We start from the raw sequence: 15,937 nt of genomic DNA, 5'->3' as shown, positions 1-15,937 counted from the left end.
CACTGAGTGAAGAACTTTCCCCTAATGTTCCCCCTAAACCTTTCCCCTTTCATCTTAAAACTATGACCTCTCATATTTATCTTCCCCCATTCTAAGTGGAAAAAGCCTACTCGCATCCACTTTGTCTATACCTCTCTTAATCTTGTAAGTCTCTATTAAATCTCCCCTCATTCTTCTTTGCTTCAAGGAATAAAGTTCTTACCTGTTTAACCATTCCCTGTAACTCAATTCCTGAAGACCTGGCAACATCCTAGTAAATTTTCTTTGCACTCTTTCAATCTTACTGATATCCTTCCTGTAGTTAGATGACCAGAACTGCACACAATATTTCAAATTTAGCCTTACCAATGGCTTAAACAGCTTCAACATAGCATCCCAACTCCTACACTCAATACTTTGATTTATAAAGGCTTAGATGCCAAAAACTTTCTCTACAATTCTGTCCACCTGCGATGCCTCTTTCAGGGAACAATGTATCTGTATGCTCAGATCTCTTTGCTCCTCTGAGCCCTACCATTAACTGTATATGTCCTACTTTGGTTTTCCCTTCCAAAATGTATCACATTGCACTTCTCTGCATTAAACCCCATCTGACATTTTTTGGCCCATTTTCCCAGTTGGTCCAGATCCCTCTGCAAGCTTTGAAAATCTTCCTCGCTGTCCACAATGCCTCCTAGCTTTGAGTCATCTGCAAATTTGCTGATCCAATTTCCCACATTGTGATCCAGATCATTGATATAGACAACAAACAACAATGGTCCCAATACAGATCCCTGAGGCACACCACTAGTCACAGGCCTCTAATCTGAGAAGCAACCATCCATTACCACTCTCTGTTTTCTCCCACACAGCCAATTTCGAATCCAGTTTACAACCTCTTCATGGATACCTAGCGTCTTAACCTTCTGAACTAATCTCCCACGTGGGACCTTGTCAAAGGCTTTACTAAAGACCATATAGACAACATCCACAGCCTTTCCTTCATCTACCTTCTTGGTAACCTCCTGGAAAAACTACAAGATTCATTAAACATAACCTACCATGCACAAAGATATGCTGGCTGTCCAAATACCTATATATCCTATCTCTGAGAACTCCTTCCAATAACTTACCTACTACTGATATCAGGCTTACAGGCCTATAATTTCCAGGTTTATTTTTGGAGCCTTTTTTAAACAAAGGGACGACATGAGCTGCCCTCCAATCCTCTGGCACCTCACTCGTGGCTAAGGGCATTTTTAATATATCTGCCAGGGCCCCTGCAATTTCGACACTAGTCTTCCTCAATGTCCGAGGGAATATCATATCTGGTCCAAGGGATTTATCTACCTTTATTCACTGTAAGGCAGCAAGCACTTCCACCTCTTTAATCTCCATGTGTTCCATGACCCTTCTGTTTGTTTCCCTTCCACAATGCCAATTTCCTGAGTAAATACTGATAAGAAAAAAAAACTGTTTTGAGGCTCCACACATAAAATTGACCACTCTGATCCTCTAGAGGACCAATTTAGTCCCTTACTATCCTTTTAATATACTTGTAGAAACCCTTTGGGTTTACCTTCCATTATTATTATCTGCAAGCTATGCCATTGGCCAGGGATGTAATAAAAACCACTCAAAATTTTGGCCCCTGCATGGTTGCTTATTGTAATTTTAGATTAAATAATGTTTCCAGGTGAGTGCGAGAGGAAAGGTTTGAGGGACATGCTTAAAAAGTTGTTAACAATAATTGACAATCTGAAATATGGACATAAAATTCTGGAAGTGTACTGTGGGATAAAGTAAATATCTGAACAAAGAATTTGGATAAATCTTTGGAACATAGCTATTCATTAAGTCTGGCAGTCAAGCTCATTTTATAGGATTTACATGGTCAGGCTGAAACATATCCAAAAAAACAGTGGCGGTTTTATTGTGAATTTAGTCTCTGGAATTACCCAGGAAAAATATTTTAATGGCAAGAAAATCTTATTTCAAATGTGTATTTTTTCCTGATAATAAGATATTATCAAGATCTTAAAGCACAGAAGTTTGTTTCAGTTTTGCAGGGGAGCATAACTGGTCAGTCTTAACTTTTTATAAACTCAATCTACTAAGTATTAATGTGTTGTTAATGAGCTGTTGAAAATCTCTGAATTGTCATCAGGTTATTAGGAGTGAATGTTGTTGTAACCACATAATTTGATGGAATTTGGTGGTTTCAGTGTTTTGAATAGAAAAGGATGAGTTTTTTTAGAGAATGCTTTGTGATATTTTTGACCTTTAATTTATTTATTGGCCTTTGAATGCAGTGTTCTACACAGATGCACATTCTCATTATCTAAAAGGGCAGGTGTGCTCCATACTGAAAGACTACTAATTAGGATATACTGAGAGATGAGCAAAACCCAGTATCATTAGGAAAGCAAGTGCACTGTTGAACAATGTTTCAGTATTTCTATTTTGGCCAGAGTACAGGCATATAAAAATGAGTGTACAATTTCAGCTTCAACAATTGATTGACAATGGTTACTTTGTATTTTGCACAGCAAAATAAAGATATATGATGCAGTGTGAATTTAAACAGTGCACATATATGTTAATTAGATGAGTCATTGAGTTGGATAGCACAGAAACTGGCCCTTTGGCTAACTAGATCCACGTTGGCCTCTCTGCCCATCTAAGTTTTGCCTGCTTTAGTACCATATTTTTATATCTTGTCCTTTTTCAGTGTACTGTATGGCTAAATGCCTCTTAAACATAGTAATTGTATTTTTACCCATCTCTGGCAGCCTGTTCCAGATATCAATCTCTCTTTGTGTAAAAAAAAAACCCTCAGATCCCCTTTAAGGTCCCTTCCTTTCATTTTAAACATATGGCCTCGTGTTTTTGATACAACTACCATGGGGAAAAGATTTTGACAGTTACATTGCCTCTTATTATCATATATACATAACAAAATCCTTCAAATTTAGGACCTTTATGTCATTGGCTTTGTTCCTTTAAATGTTGGTATTTGCAAAATTGAATATCCAGGTGAAAGGCAGTATGACATTTTACAGCTGTTGATATTCTGCAGTAGTGATCTTATAATCTAATTTTGGTTGTATTTGATATTTTGATCTTTAATTTTTTGGTTATGATACCCAGTGAAATGTGCTTGTATCTCTCAGTGCATCTTTTTGTTAATCTCCAATGATAAAGGAATAAACATGTCATCAATGTTTAACTATGCATCCAGTATAGCCTATTGGATGTATTTTATAAAAATGTTTACCTCAAACCAATGTAGCTATAAATATATCGCAGTAGGAATGAAATTCATCCTTGGTTATTAGTATCAATGCATGTGAGAATATTGACGGATATGACAATATTGGAAAAATGTAATCAATTGTAAGTAGAACTGCCATCCACTTCTCAAATGCATTCAGATCTAGTGACCATGTATGGATGTATTTGGTTAAAGGTTGCTATTTTAATGCCATGCTTTTATTTTGTATACCCTGGAGCAGATTTTTTTCTCTTGCATGCTTTCTAGTATATGGTTAGTCTAGCTTTGCCACAATGGTAGTGCTTGTATTTCAATGTTATTGTCATTTAAGATTAATTTCGTATAGATTGTGTGGAAACAAAATAAGCAGAAGCAAAAATATTGGTTCTGACACATGGTTCCTCTGGTTCTGCATTTCTTTGAGGCCCATCAATGAGCACTTGTTTCACTGCTGGTTTTAAAGTAATTTAGTTAGACACTGGTTATCATTCCTATATTACCATTGTTAAAAATCATGTTGCCTTAATTCCTTTCTGCAGGTCTCAGTATCCGAGGCGCACAGGAGGAAGAACCACCAGATCCCCAGCTAATGAGACTTGACAACATGTTGCTGGCGGAAGGAGTTTCTGGGCCGGAGAAAGGTGGAGGGGCGGCAGCAGCGGCGGCGGCGGCAGCAGCTTCAGGGGGATCAGGATCAGATAACACTGCGGAGCACTCAGATTACAGAGCCAAACTATCACAGATCAGACAGATCTACCACACAGAGCTTGAAAAGTATGAACAGGTAGGGACATCAATGAAATTAGTTTTAATAATGACACCGAAATAGGACAACTTAAACATTGATAATGTTGAACACACTCTTTACAGCTTTGCGTGGATTATATCTTGATTGCATTAGGCAGTCAGAAATGGACCACCTCTGAATCCGGCTGAAGTCCATAAAGCAGTGTACAGTTTAATTATCTAACTTATTTTGAACTTGAACAAAATGGAACAGTGTTTGCCTGGACCAATTGTCCACAACTGCAGTTTTCTTTTGCCAACTTCCGAACAAAGAAATGAAACCTGTGTCGCTGATTTTTGCCAAGAACCCCTGGTGTACACAACTATCTGCAAAAGCATATCAACTATTGTATATTTGGACTTGTAAATCAGAGAGAGAGAGAGATTCTTGGCAGCAGAATAAAGAACTTTCTCTGTTTCTACAACTGGGGTTCAGGGCTTTGCAGTAAAACGGCATGCTATTTTTTAGCATTATTTGTCTATGTGGCCTGGGAAATCGGAGGTTTCAGAGAGCAGTTACAACATTAGCATGCTTGTATGAACTAAAATTCTTTTGCTTTTATTGGCCGGGCAAACCAGTTCTGTGAAATGTATTTGACCAAATTATTTTTTAAAAACATGATCCCTGACTTTCTTCAGTGACTGGTCTAGCCCTGGCTCTGGTTTAATTGAATGCCGAGGTTACTGGTAAATTGAAATTGGTTTATGTCACCCTGGGCAACAATTAAACCTGTAAACCTGGTCATCGTGCTCAATGTTGAGCAGACAATTGAACTTGATTTTTAAATTTCTCCCCGGCAAAATAGGAAATGATATTGAAATATTTTTAATCAAATTTATTATCAATATCCCAAAATACTTTGCAACTATTTAATAACTAAAGAAAAGTTGACATTTTAATTATGCAGACTGTGCTTGAGAAAATGCCACAATCAGCAATGAACAGTTGAATTATTTTTGGTGTATTGTTAAAGGCATAAATATTGTTCAGGAAACTAATAATCTTTCAGTAATATCAGGAAATATTTTACATGTATACTGACACTCAGGCAGAGCCTCACTTAGATATCCAAGTCAAAGATGACACCTCCAACAATGCAGGCTGCTACTGCACTATTAGTCTTGATTATCTTCTGACTGCATGGTAAGAGAATCTTGGCTGAATGAAGCTGACACTTGTGTATAGGCCATTTCAGATAGCCCAACAACTGAGATGTAAAGGCAGAGAAACTCCACCAAAACCTTTCTGAATGTGCAGAGGTGGTCTTCGAGCCGCATATTCCAACCCCTCTCTGAGAGGGATAATCTCCTCAGTGCAGCTCTTGACTGATCGATCTGAATGTACAGCCGCACTAAGCGGCTGTTAGGGGCGGGCTGAAGATGCCATCAGCCCACAATCCATCTTCCCACTCAACCCTCTCCCTCCAAGTCAGGGGCGGCGGGGAGCTCTCGGGGCATCAGGGACAGTCACCGAGGATCGTCAGGGCAATGGGGGCTGTCAGTGAGGACCGTTGGGGCAGCGGGGGCTGTCAGCGAGGACCATCTGGGCAGCATGGACCTTTAGGACAGCAGGGGCTGTCAGCAGGGACCATCGGGGCAGTGGGAGATGTCAGTGGGGGCCCTCGGGGCAGCGGGAATAGTCGGGGCAGTGGGGGCCGGCAGGGCAGCAGGGGCCATCAGGGGGCAGCCGGTACAGGCTGGGAGAGCCACTTCGGCCTTCTGTGGTTCAAAATGTGGCAGAACAATGGCCGTCTTCCTTATCCATAATCCCCCACGCAGCTGGAACTGTTCTGGGAACCATACAGTGGTTTCAGCTGCTTAGAGGATTATGGATAGGGAAGGCAGGCATTGCTCTGCCGTGTATTTATGACAGGTGGTGCTATGGCATCAGCCGCTCACCTCCATCGGATCCGGAGGGCAATACGAGTGCCTCTGGATATGAATGGGACACTGGATCAGCCTTTTAGTTAAGTTCCCATTTTTCCATCCACTCCATAGCTGGTCTCAAGGTGGAGGCCCAACATGAAATGGCCTTATTATTAATCTCATTAAATGACCCCATCTGAGTTCTGCGCTGAAGTGGCACATGACTTCTTAAAAAGTAGTTTGAAAAATTAATTAACTTTAATTTATGTACACTAATGTGGCCACTACAAGGTGGTGCATTATAATTTGGGGTTTGTATTATGCCTTCCACTCTCCTTTGTAACACTTTTTGGGGTATTGTTGACTGCTTGCTTGTTTCATTCCTGATTGTGATAATTTCCCATGCACAGACTGTTGAATATACCTAGATAATTAGAATGTCAAAGGGAGGAAAGATGGAATGAAAAACAAATAATGGCCTCTCAATTAAATTTGAATTGGCTTTTAACACCATGTCACTAAAAGAGAGCAGATGTTACGGACAGGAAGCAGGAGTAGGCTGTTCAGCCCATTGTCAGCTCAGCAGATTTTCAGATTTATTGTCAGAGTACATACAAGACATCACAAATCTCTGAGATTCCTTTTTCCTGTGGGTGCAGCATAATTGCCACTTATTGATAGTGAAAAAAATTAACTGTAAACAGATATCGAATGCAAACAAACTGTACAATACAGGGAGATTAAAAAAAATCAATAAAGTGCACAAGTAAGAGTTCTTAAATGAGTCCCTGATTGAGTTTCTTGTTGAGGAGTCTGATGGTGGAGGAGTAGCAGCTGTTCCTGAATCTTCTGGTATGAGTCTTGTGGCACCTAGACCTTTACCTGATGGCAGCAGCAAGAACAGAGCAACTGCTGGGTGCTGGGGGTCTTTGATGATTGCTGCTGCACTCTGACACCAGCGTTCCCTGTAGATGCACTCAGTAGTGGGGATGGTTTTGCCTGTGATGTTCTGGGCTGTGTCTACTACCTTTTGGAAGGCTTTATGCTCAGAAGTGTTGGTGTTTCCATACCAGACCGTGATGCAGCTGGTCAGCACACTTTCTACCACACATCTGTAGAAATTTGCCACAGTTTCTGATGTCAAGCCAAATCTCTGCAAATTCCTGAGGAAGTAGAGGTGCTGTCGTGCTTTCTTCATGATGCCATTGATGTGTTTGGTCCAGGAAAGATGATCTGAGGCCGTGACTCCCAAGAACCTAAATGTGCTCACCCTCTCCAGCTCTGATCCCCCAATGATCACTGGATTATATACCTCTGCTTTCCTTTCCTGAAGTCAACAATCAGCTTCTTAGTTTTGGTGACATTGAGTGCAAGGTTGTTACTGGTGCATCATTCAGCCAAGTTTTCAATCTCCATCCTGTAAGTAGTCTCATCCCCATCCTTTATACAACCTACTGCTGTGGTATCGTCAGCAAATTTGTAGATGATGTTATTGTCCTACCGAGCTTCACAGTCGTAAGATAATGACTGATTATCACTAATTTAGTATCTCTTCAATCCAATAATATTTAAAAATCAAATAATCTGACTTGACTGATCCATCATAGCATTTTTATAAAGAATTATTGGGTAAAAAATTATTTTCTCAACTCTGTCTTGTGTGGCTAATCCCTTACTTTCTTACCTTACATCGTTTCACTCTACTTGAAATGAATAGAAAAAGGCACATGTTGGTGTGTCTCAAAGTTTCTTGAGAATTTTAGTCACACAACTCTTTTTTTCAGGGAGAATCAAAGTACATGGTTAAGAGTTCAAAGTGTGTTCTCTCTCCCCTGGTGACTAATCTCTTGTTTCTTTCCTTTGTGCTACCTTTTATTAATTGAAGCCCATACAATTATATCATGGTCAGAATTTATTCAGATCTTGATGAGATTTATACTGTAAAACTTTTATTCTGACCATCAATATATTTTATCAATTAGAATTCTGTATTGTTACCTCTTTGGAATAGTGATATGATGCTATAAAATAGGAAGGTCCCAGAAGCAATCAGAGCTGTATTTTTCCAATTTTTATTCTTGAAATAAAAAGACTATATATGTGCTCATTACAATACTGCTATTTGATGGAAGATTGCTGAATGAACATGAGCAACTGTTTATTTTTAAGACAGTGGCACACTTTACAATATTTCATTGAATTTAACTTGCTTTGTAGTATTTTAAGGGGGTGAAAGGAATTATATAAATGCTTGTCTTTTAGTTTATAGAAGGTAGGTGTAATTAAATCACTTGATATTAGACAGGAGCGTAAGTAATCAACCAATTTTCCGCTGCAACCGTGTCTGCCTGTCCCGCATCGGACTTGTCAGCCACAAACGAGCCTGCAGCTGACGTGGACATTTACCCCCTCCATAAATCTTCGTCCGCGAAGCCAAGCCAAAGAAAGAAGTGTGCAGTACTGAAATTTAACGACAGGGAGCTCCCAGTATGATTAATGCTGAGTTGACCAGTTTGGTCTGGAGGCTGTTGGTAGCACCCTCACCAAAATAGATCCAAACACCCACTTACAATAGTTGGAAGCAGCTGAGAGCAAGCTGACTAAGTTGCTACCTGAATGTCTGAAAAGAAAAGGTTAGACACACTAGGAAAAATGGACAGTTTTCCCACATGACACTCAATTTACCAGATCTTTGCACACCCTTAGCCTATTTCCCTTTGTACCTTCTCGTGTCCTTTTAACAACGGACTCTCCTGTGTAATCAGCAAACTTAGCAACCATACTTAAATGCTTTCATCTGAGTCATTACATCTTGTCAACCAGAAAAAAGACCTATTTATGCCTATTCTATCTTTCTAATTAAATATAATTTTAAAAAATTAGACATGCAGAATGGTAACGGGTCATTTCGGCCCACGAGTTCGTGCCACCCAATTTACCCCCCATTAACCTACACCCCCGGTATGTTTATGAACGGTGGGTGTAAACCAGAGCCCCAGAAGACAACGCATGCAGACACGGGAGAACGTACAATCTCCTTACAGACATTACTAACCATTACACTGACCATGCCACCCAAGCCAATCTTCTCTCAAGGTAATCTGCACCGTGAGTTTGCAATAACCTTTGTTGTATCACCTTATTAATCCCCCCCTCTAGGAGTCTAACTATAGTACATCCATTTTCCTCTTTATCTGCAGCACATATTATTACTTCAAAGAACACAGATAAACTGTTCAAAACATGATTTCCCTGTAACAAAAGCATTTTGGCTTTGCCACATTAGCCTGAATTTTCCAAGCACGCTGCTGCTACGTCTTCAACCAAAGCTTCTGCGCTTTCCTCAGGCCAGCACAGTTGGCCTAGCAGTTAGCTCATCACCTTTACAACGCCAGTGATTGGGACCTGAGTTTGAATCCCGCACTGTCTGTAAGGAGTTTGTACGTTCTCCCTGTGTCTGCATAGTTTTTTCCCCAGGGGCACCAGTTTCCTCCCACCATTCAAAAATGTACTGAGGGTGTAGTTAATTGGGTGTAAATTGGGTGGCATGGACTTGAGGACTGAAATGTCTTGTTACAGTGCTGTATGTCTAAACTTTTAAAAAAAATCAAATATTAGAGTTACTGACCTGCAGTTTCCTGCTTCTATTTCATTCCTTTTTTGAACAAGCTATTACATTGTGCTTTTCATTCCCCTCTAGTGGAATATTCCCCAATTCTAGGGAATTCTGGAAAATTAAAACCATCACATCAACTATCTCATTTCTTCCAAGACAGGATTCAGTTCCTTAAGACCCTAGAACTTATCAGCCCATGGCTGCAGCAGTTTATTCAATTCCACCTCTGATAATTGTATTTCCTTGAGTTCCAATGCCTGATTTACAGATATATCTGGATTTCTACCTGTTTTCTCTATAATGCAGACTGGTACAAAATACCTATTTAATTCATCTGCTCTCATCTACTATTATTATTATCTAAAGGACCAACATACACCATGCTAATTCTTGAATTTTTAAACGATCTATACAGTTTTTTTACTGTTCACATTTTAGCCAACTTTGTCAAATATTTTCTATTCTTTGAGCTTTGATCCTTTGAGCCCTGTGGTGAGTGCAGCAGCCCAGTCTGAGTATTTCATTAAAGTAAACCTTATTACAGTTCCCATCAACCTGCTTGGTTGTGTAAACTTCACGCGCCACCATCAATGAAATGTTACCTAGCAACCATAGCAAGTGTGAAGATTTAAAAGGAATAGTAGCCAGAGGGCTCCATTGGACCCATTAATGTACATTTTTATAATTGCCATCTTAAAGGATATTTTTAATCTGAAAACTGCTTTCCTTAAATGTCATGTAATGAAAAAAATCATTGGTACTGATTTCAGTCTGTCATTGCTTTAGGTTACTGCATCTATTTCAGTACAATGCATGTTACAAAAAATGGTCATCATTACACAACCAATACGCCAATGCATCAATTTAAAACCAACTCTCCTATCAATTGATACATCATAATTTTCTCTTTGACTCCATGTAAATGTTTGAACTTGTGTTAGATGGTACCTTTTTATCGTGTTTAAGGTAATGTCCATTGAACATAAAAGGTGTCCATTTTTGGTGGAGTTATTTATAAGTTTTAGAACATAGAACGTTACAGCACACCACTGCCATTCATAATTATTTGGTCAAGCACACCTATTGGCTGGTGTGCGACCCCTCCCCAAAGGCTCCTGTATAAAGGTGTCTGTTCCACAATTGATGGTGCATCAGGCTCATTGGCCCTCGACGTGCTGATCTATATAATCCTACCAAAATATACTAAACTGTTCCCTACCTCGTAACCCCCTATTTTTCTTTCATCCATGTTCCTGTCTAAGAGTCTCTTAAATGCCCCTAATGTTCCCTAGAATTGGGGAATATTCCACTGATGGGGAATAAAAAGCACAATGTAATGATTTGTTCAAAAAAGGGAATGAAACAGAAGCAGTCTCCACCACCACTCCTGGCAAGGCATTCCAGGCACCCACAACTCTCTGTGTGGGGGAAAAAAAAACATCCTTGATGTCTCCCCTAAACTTTCCTCCCTTTACTTTGTAGAAATGTCCTCTGGTGTTTATTATTCCTGCCCTGGGAAAAAGGCGCTGGGTGTCCATCTTATCTATGCCTTTTCAGAATCTTGTAGACCTCTATCAAGTCTTCTCTCATCCTTCTTCATTCCAAAGGGAAAAGTCCCAGCTCTGCTAACCTTGCTTTATAAGACTTAATTCCCAATCCAGGCAACATCCTGGTAAATCTCCTCTGCACTCTCTCCATGGCTTCCACATCCTTCCTATAATGAGATGACCAGAACTGAACACAATTCTCTTGCCAGAGATAGGTAGAGTTTCAACATTACTCTTGAACTCAATCCCCTGACTAATAAAGCCCAGCATCCCATAGGCCTTCTTAACTATCCTATCAACCTGCGTGGCAACCTTGAGAGATGTATTTATTTTGACCTCCTCTGTTTCTCCACACTGTTAAGTGTCTGACCATTAATCCTGTACTCAGCCTTCTGGTTTTATCTCACCAGTTTATTATTAGCACCCCCCTTAGTTGATCTTGACATGTTTCATGCTCTTTGCTCTTTTTTTTCAGTTGGCACCAGCAAATTTATTCAATCTTGTCCAGTAAGCTTTCCATCTTATGAAATATATTTTTGAGAATATGCACCCACAGTCTTCTACTTGTATTGGACTGATGTACAAATCCTACTTACATTAAGGTTCAGTAATGTGTGGTATAACGTTAATGGATTCAGTTGGTCGTATCTCATTCATTCAAAAATCTTGGTACTTTTACATTTTCATCATTATAACAGTTAAAATGTTGCTTTAAAGGCAGCAGATCAGTGCTGCCATCAGGTTGGCTTCAACTACCTCTGTTAGAATAGTCAATCAAGAAATGTAACCACAATTCAAAAAGTTATGATATGGTGGGTGGCCTTAGTGAAGGTGAGTCAATTAAAGGTAATGCTCATATCTATAGGATTCACAAACTAATTTGTTGGGTTTATTTGGTCTTATGGGGATAGTGAGAACAATACTCTATGGTGATATTCACAATATTAGGCAATATGGGCATGTGCAGGCCTAGCACGTGCTAGGTTCCTTCTTTCATTGACACTGGTGGAGCCCTTATGTAAAATTTGCCATGCCATAGACATGAAGAGATTCTTTTAAAAAAAATTGGACACCTCAATGCAAATTTGTGCAGTGGAATCAGGATAGCAGAAAACTGCTGCCACTGTTATCAGTTAACAATGTACATTTTGAAGTTTATGGAGTCCTAGACTTTTAGGGAATGGATACCAAGCCCTTCAGCCCAACTTGTCTATGGCGACCGAGTTGTTTGACCAGCCTCATCCCATTTGCCTGGATTTGGCCCATATTTATCTAAACCTTCCCTAACCAAAAAAAAAAATTAATTGTGGGCAACAAATTTTGGCAGCTAAAACTTGTTGAATTTTATGTTATGATGTGTTATACCCATGCATATCAAATGTATATGTCAACTAAAAATAAATTTGCTAACAAATTTTTCAATTCTAAATGAAGATAAAGGAATAAACTCAGGAGGCAAAGTGCAACGTGCTTTTCAGTTGTATGGTATTTACACCTCTAAAGTGAAGTGTTTCTGACCAATGATGCTCTGATTTAGAGGAAGCAAACTGAAGACAGATGAGTACTGAATGCAGGGTGCATTTATGAAATATTTGTTTTTTTAATAAACTGCATGTACTATTTTATTCATGAGCTTTTAAAAAAATTCATGAGAGCACTTTACTCATTTTCAGAATCAGAATTTATTGTCATGAACAATTCACAAAATGCGTTGTTTTTCAGCAGTTTTCACAGCGCAAAAACTTCATATAAACTACTTTACAAATATGGCAGCGGGGAAGAAGCTGTCGTGCTGCTGAGTGCTTGTTGTCAGGCTTCTGTATCTTTTCCCAATGGTAGCAGAGTGAAGAGGTCATGGCCTGAGTGGGAATCTTTGAGGATAGAGGCTGCTTTCTTAAGTCATCGCCTCTTGTCGATGTCCTCGATGGAGCGAACTCTGGTGTCTGTGATGTCACAGGCTGAGTTAACAACCCTCTGGAGATTTTTCTTGTCCTGATCATTAGCGCATCTGAACCAGACAGAAATGCAACCAGCCAGAATGCTCTCCAAAGTACACCTGTAGAAGTTTTTGAGAGTCTTCAGTGACATACCGAATCTCCTCAAACACCTCACCAAGTATAGCTGTTGGCCAGCCTTCTTCCTGATTGTATCGAAATGGAGGCTCCAGGTCAGATCCTCGGAGATGTTGCCACCCAGGAATTTGAAACTCTTGACTTTCTCCAATACTGAGCTCTCGATGAGGACTGGTTTTTGTTCTCCTGACTTTGTCCTGAAGTCCACAATCATCTCCTTGGTTTTGCTAACATTGAGTGTGCAGGGTTGTTGGTGTGCCACTGATCTATCTCTGATCTATCTCCTTCCTGTCTACTTCTTTATTGCCGTCGTGATTCTACTGACAACTATGGTGTTATCGACAAATTTGTAGATAGGATTGGAATTATACCTGGCCACACAGTCATGGGAGCATAGTGAGTAGAGCAGTGGGCTCAGTACGTATCCTTGAGGTGCACCTGTGTTGATAGTCAGTGACATTGAGGAGGAGTCATGGTTTCCAGTTCATACTGACTGTAATCTTCTGACTGGAGTCAAGCATTCAATTGCAGAGGGGGGTGCAGAGGCCCAGAGTTTGTAGCTTGTTGACCAGCATTTAGGAAATAATGGTGTTAAAGGTTGAGCTGTAGTTGATGAAAAGTTGCTGTTTTTGAGGTGATCCAGAGCTGAGTGGAAAGCTAGTGATATTGTGTCTGCTGTGGAGCAATTGTAATTATAGGAGAATTGCAGTGGATCTGGATCCAGTCCTTTGCTTAGGTACGTGTTAATACTGGTCATGACCAACCACTCAAGAGCATTTCATCACAGTAGATGCGAGTGCTACTGGGTGATAGTCGTTGAGGCAGCTCACTCTGCACTTCTTGGACATTGAGATGATTGATGCCCTTTTGAAGCAGCAATGGAAGATTTAAAATATCCATGAACACTCCAGCTAGTTGGTTGGCACAGATTTTCAGTACTTTACCAGGTACACCATCAGGGCCTGATGCCTTGCAAAGGTTCACCCGCTTGAATTATGTTCTGACGTCGGCCTCGGAAACAGATATCACAGGATCCTCAGCCTTTGCAGGGATTCTCATAGGCACTGTTGGGTTCTCCTTTTCAAAGGAGGCATGGTTCAGTTCATTGGGTAATGGAGCATCACAGCCATCTATGGTGTTCACCCTCGCTTTGTAGACTATTATGGCCTGCACTCCCTGCCATAGCTTGTGTGAGGTGATATGGATAGCATAGCAGTTAGCGCAACGCTGTAACAGCACCAGCAATTGGGACCAGTGTTTGAATCCTTTGTTGTCGGTAAGGAGTTGGTACATTCTCCCTGTGTTTACGTGGGTTTTCCCTGGGTGCTCTGGTTTCCTCCCACCATTCAGAACATTCTTGGGGGGGTGGGGGTTGTAGGTTAATTAGGTGTAATTATACAGAATGGGCTCATGGGCCGAAATGGCATGTTACCTCCGGAATTGTCAGTTTGTTGCAGAGATGGCCTTCTGCTGGTCGAACCTGGACTTCTTTTAGAGGTGTAGATCACTGGTCTCAAATGCCGTTGATCTCACCCTCAGCAGGTTGTGAATCTTCTGATTCATCCAAGGCTTCTTGTTGGGGAACAGCTAGTGTGTCCACTGACTCAAAGCAGTCCTGTTGACGTTTTTCCACCTCTCTCGACCATACTTTTTCCGTTTTCTATTGCCTTTCATTACTAATACTTCCATCCTCCATTTCTGACTGTATGCTGGGCTTAAAACTTTCATCAATGGCCAGTAATGATGACATCTGTAAAGCTGAATGAACAGTAATAATTGATAAATATATTACAGAATTTATTTTTGAGACCCATTAGCATGGACTGTAGATGAAATACAAAGATTATTCTTTGAATCAGTGAATGTATTATGACCATGCATTCCAAATCAATGGAAGTGCACAGACAACCTTCCCTGGACATCACTCAGTTCTTTCCCCCTTTAGCTACAGACTTCAAAAGGATGGTTCATTGGACATTTCATTGGATGGTTCACTTCTTAGTGTCACATCTTTGATTACCACTGGTGTCCTTTTCCAGCAGTCTTCTGGGAGTATCTTTACTAAAGTTTTAAACTCTGTGAAATATATATATATATTTAATTCCACATATGTGTTCACACTCTGTGAGAGATTCATTCTAATCCACCTGTAATAGTAGTGCCCAGAAAATGGACAATATTTTTTCTTTTTGCCCCCAAAACAATATCACCCTGTACTTGCATGTTGTTTTATTCTTTTTTGATGGCAGGAGAAGCATTAGGTGACTTGGTGGTTGCCTTATTTAATGCAGGCAATTTGTCTTATGACCCAAGAGAAAATAAATGGTCACTGACAAAGACATTATATTGGTCATTTGTAATTTTGGCATAAGTATGTACTTTGATCTGATTTATCATACTTTGTTCTCCTTTTTGACTTACATTTGATGAGGAGTTGCAAATGGAACAGCTTGGCTTATGGCTAGTTAGCACTACAGATAAGATATTGTCTTGTCCCATCACCTTTCCTGTCCCTTCTTCCAATGCTGCAGATAAATCTTCCACTGGCAGAATGGTGAGGATTAAGTCTAGTAAGTTTATTCCTCCTGTGATTTGATCATTGCAGTCTGCAATCTGGCAGCTGTATCCTTCAAGACTTTGCCCATTGGTCACTTGAGGTGTTACCAAACCATCCTTCATGATGGATACTGAAGGTACTCGCCCTGTGTATTTTCTGTGCCCTTGTATTCCTTCAAGTGTTGATGAACATGGAGCAGCACTGATTCATAGGCTGAGGGAGGAACTTGAGTGGTAATCA

At 40.1% G+C, this 15,937-nt stretch overlaps 1 protein-coding gene across 3 annotated transcripts in view; it reads left to right on the top strand.

Moving 5' to 3' along the window:
• The window catches only part of pbx3b (pre-B-cell leukemia homeobox 3b), a 244,833-nt gene that overhangs the window by 186,822 nt on the left and 42,074 nt on the right, over positions 1-15,937 (top strand). For all 3 annotated transcript variants that reach the window (XM_069888197.1, XM_069888201.1, XM_069888200.1), the window contains one exon: positions 3,793-4,037. In XM_069888197.1, coding sequence (XP_069744298.1) covers positions 3,793-4,037 — 245 coding nt within the window. The remainder of the gene's footprint in view (positions 1-3,792; positions 4,038-15,937) is intronic.

This window comes from Narcine bancroftii, chromosome 1 (assembly GCF_036971445.1).
Source record: "Narcine bancroftii isolate sNarBan1 chromosome 1, sNarBan1.hap1, whole genome shotgun sequence".
Classification (NCBI taxonomy): Eukaryota; Metazoa; Chordata; class Chondrichthyes; order Torpediniformes; family Narcinidae; genus Narcine; species Narcine bancroftii.
The sequence above is the reverse complement of the archived record's forward strand: the minus strand, read 5'-3'. Positions and strand labels throughout refer to the sequence as shown.